The 3,278-nt window shown below is 40.1% G+C and overlaps 1 protein-coding gene across 1 annotated transcript; it reads left to right on the plus strand.

Moving 5' to 3' along the window:
• Positions 1–750: 750 nt before the first annotated feature.
• Positions 751–2,624, plus strand: LOC122132757 (CST complex subunit TEN1-like). Its single transcript, XM_042707336.1, has 3 exons — positions 751–1,053; positions 1,232–1,389; positions 2,363–2,624. The coding sequence occupies exons 1-3, from the start codon at positions 965–967 to the stop codon at positions 2,500–2,502; spliced, it is 387 nt and encodes a 128-aa protein (XP_042563270.1). The 5' UTR covers positions 751–964; the 3' UTR covers positions 2,503–2,624.
• The last annotated feature ends 654 nt before the right edge of the window (positions 2,625–3,278 follow it).

A 3,278-nucleotide genomic window follows, 5' to 3' on the forward strand; every position in this document is an offset into this window, starting at 1 on the left:
TTGCAAAAAAACCTTTACGTTTTTCCATAGGGTTTTGTTTTCTTTGGAATCAGGGAGTGTTAAAATGGTAACAATAAACACTACAAACTTCCGGCCGGTCGACCTGCACTTCTGAAAACACTTCAGTGACGGAGTACGCCTATGCGGCCTTTTCTCTCACAGGTCACATCACATCGGTCGAGGGGATATAAGAGTAATGTAAGTTATCAAATTTGAACGGTTTCAAGTCGCAGGATTGAAACCGCACGCTGACAAAAAGGAGAGGTAGCTTAGCCAATAGTTTATCAATAAAAGCTACATTCAGCCCTAAGAACCACTTCTCTTGAGACCTTCAAATGGAGAGTGTCGCTATTTGTCTTGTTTGCTAATAAGTGTTAAAACATAAGCATACATAGTTGAACAAATCTTCACAAACTAGTGTAAGCACGCAAAGTTTCACTGAACTCGGGGGACACCTGGAAAGCACTGACCTATTTCTCTCCTCCTGCGGGTCTTCTCTTGACCACCGTCCAAAATGTACGTGAGAAGGTCTGTGTTGAACGTTGCATTTTCACGTTCTCTTTGAATATCTGGATTCATGGCAGCGTTGAAATATCTTGTCTACGTTTCAGAGAAAAAAATACGATTGCCGTGTTCGTAAGCTAGTCACTTCTTTATCGCATCCCAAACTAGACCGCTAGCTACTTAGCTAAGTACAGTGCACCCAGCTACTAGGCAGTCTGTTTGTTGCCTGTTGGCTAACCAAAGCAGATCTTGCAAGTTGATATCACATGTGAGTGACGTCTGATCACGTGATCGTTTCTATAATCCCGCTTCAAAAGAAACTAGAATCTGTAAAATGTTTCACTGTGCTTCTTCACACATAGCTTCCTCTTAAAGTTACTGATGTATGTTGTCCACTCAAGGTTACCGATTAATAATGTTAATTAATTAATGAATGTAGAACTACCGTGTTAATTCAGCAATGCTTCCTGCCACTGCGGTTTATCACTTTCCTTGGGAACTTAAACCAAGTGCCATTGCAGAAGGAACATCTGTACGTACGTTTGGAAGGTAACTGTCCAATTTAATATTATCTGTTTGTTTTATTTGTTTCTACAGAACCCTCTGGTCCTATAATCCCAATACCACTTTGCTTCCACGATTGCAATATATTCACTCACCTTTTCATACTTGTAGGGGCTGAACAGTTGTCATGTGCCCTTACCTATTTCGTATTTTGTATCATCAGGTTGACCTGTTACCGACCAGAGGACTCAACGGCCATTCTGTCCTCACATCACGCCTCTATAAAGTACCAAGTCAGCGTTCAAACGTCATGTGTTGAGCCGTTCAACCCCTTATGTGGAGCTCTGTATATTGTCTTGGGAGAGATTGAAAACACAGAAGGTAAATTGAGAAACTATGTGCAAATATAGATGATGTTATGGTTTCTGTGTTGGTCTTATTTTGGCAGATTGGAATAGGTAGGTTAAGTATTGGAGACCATATGACTCCCAGACCGAGCCCCAGAGGATACCCCCAGATTGGCTAAATTGCTAGCACACCAGCACTGTCTTCTTGGCAACAGTCATGATTAGTAACATTGTTCTTCTTTTATCTAATGAATGACCTTGAAGGTCCACGTTGCGTATTTGTAACAGTAATCAGTATCTATCATCATTATTGTGAACAGAGCTCCACTTTAAAAATTATTTTAAAGTCTTATACATGATCCACACTTGTCATTAACAGCAACAACAACGCACCATACAGACACATAATATGGAGATGACCGTGTCTTCTGTATGTTGTGAAAGAAGCACGTTACTTCTCATCTTAGCATTTTTTTCAGGGTTGTATGGCTGCATATTAGGTAGGTATCAATATAAGAACATGTATGAAGGTGGCCCAAATCTGATATTTATTTACAAACTAGTCACATACAGGAAAAAAATAGCTGGGTCATATTCTCCTTGCTAGTGTGACTATCCCTCAGTGCTTGCCACCTTTAATTTACGACTAACTTTGACAACACCTTGATTACTTGTTGATTACCCTCTTGGTGTATAAATGAAAAAGACTAAGCTGAAACTGAACAGTATACTAAACCAGGGCTTGTGTTGGTCATGCCGAAGCTAGATAGCTCTTTGGAGAAAGCCAATGATAAGGGGGAAGCAGACCCCTGGTAGACCAAGCTCTCTCTCAGGCCTCACCTAACACACACACACACACACACACACACACACACACACACACATTTAGCAATTCAAGTTAGTTTTCCTGGTAATTAAAACAAGCAAACAAGCTCTCTGGTCTGTAACAGTATCCTCTACCACCAGTAAACAGATCCAATGTCCTGCACTGTGTACTGTTCCTCCAGAGGGAAGCGGTGTGATGCTGCGAGCCAGAGTGATGAACTGTGTGGATGGGGTGGACTTAGCCCTGTTGCAGAAAGCCATCAACGAGCAAAGAAGCTTCTTCCAAAAGAGTGAGGATAACAAGGGAAGCACTTCAGGTTGACACGGACTGAAACTACAAATAATAATGCACAAACAGACAAACACCTACATGACTGGATGAAATGGCGAATGTGAGACTTGTAACAGGGTTTTTGTAGCACATTAAACTGTACCTAAGGCTCACGTATTGTAAGTAATGTTTTTTGATCCATTGTAAATATAATTAACTGTTACAGACGTTTCCTTTGATGGAGGCATTTTCCATTCAGCCTACATTTTGTAGTGCAAAGCATGTTGTGTAAAAAGTCTATTTTGGAAATAAAGTTACATTAAAGTGAACTCATTCTCTGGCTGGTTCAAAAGGATGTTATGTTATGGCTGCAGTGTACGGACTATTAGGATTATACATGTGAGAACAAACAGGGTGAAGACCAGGTTCCTCCCTAAGAAAGAAACATCTACAGCTTCCAGCAGAAGGAAAATACACTCCAAAGCACTATATGGCAAGCTTCACGACATTCCCTTTGTCATTTGCTCTCTATATGTTATGTGTAGTGTGTACTGGTATTAAATGATTAGACAAACAAAGGCCATAGAGTTGACTTTTTAATTAATACATTTATTTTTCATACAATATCAAACAAAGTAATAACAGCATATCAGAGAAAGCCTTTAAATTGTATATGAAAGTATTGACATTCAAACCATGATTGAACCATGACCCATCATCCCAAATCAGGCAAACGTGTTAAGGATAACAATCAGCTAGAATAACCTTCTCCTTCATGAGTAAACAAGCATCTGAGCAGCAATAGTGGTGACCCCCTTAAGTGAGCA

This window comes from Clupea harengus, unplaced genomic scaffold (assembly GCF_900700415.2).
Source record: "Clupea harengus unplaced genomic scaffold, Ch_v2.0.2, whole genome shotgun sequence".
NCBI lineage: Eukaryota > Metazoa > Chordata > Actinopteri > Clupeiformes > Clupeidae > Clupea > Clupea harengus.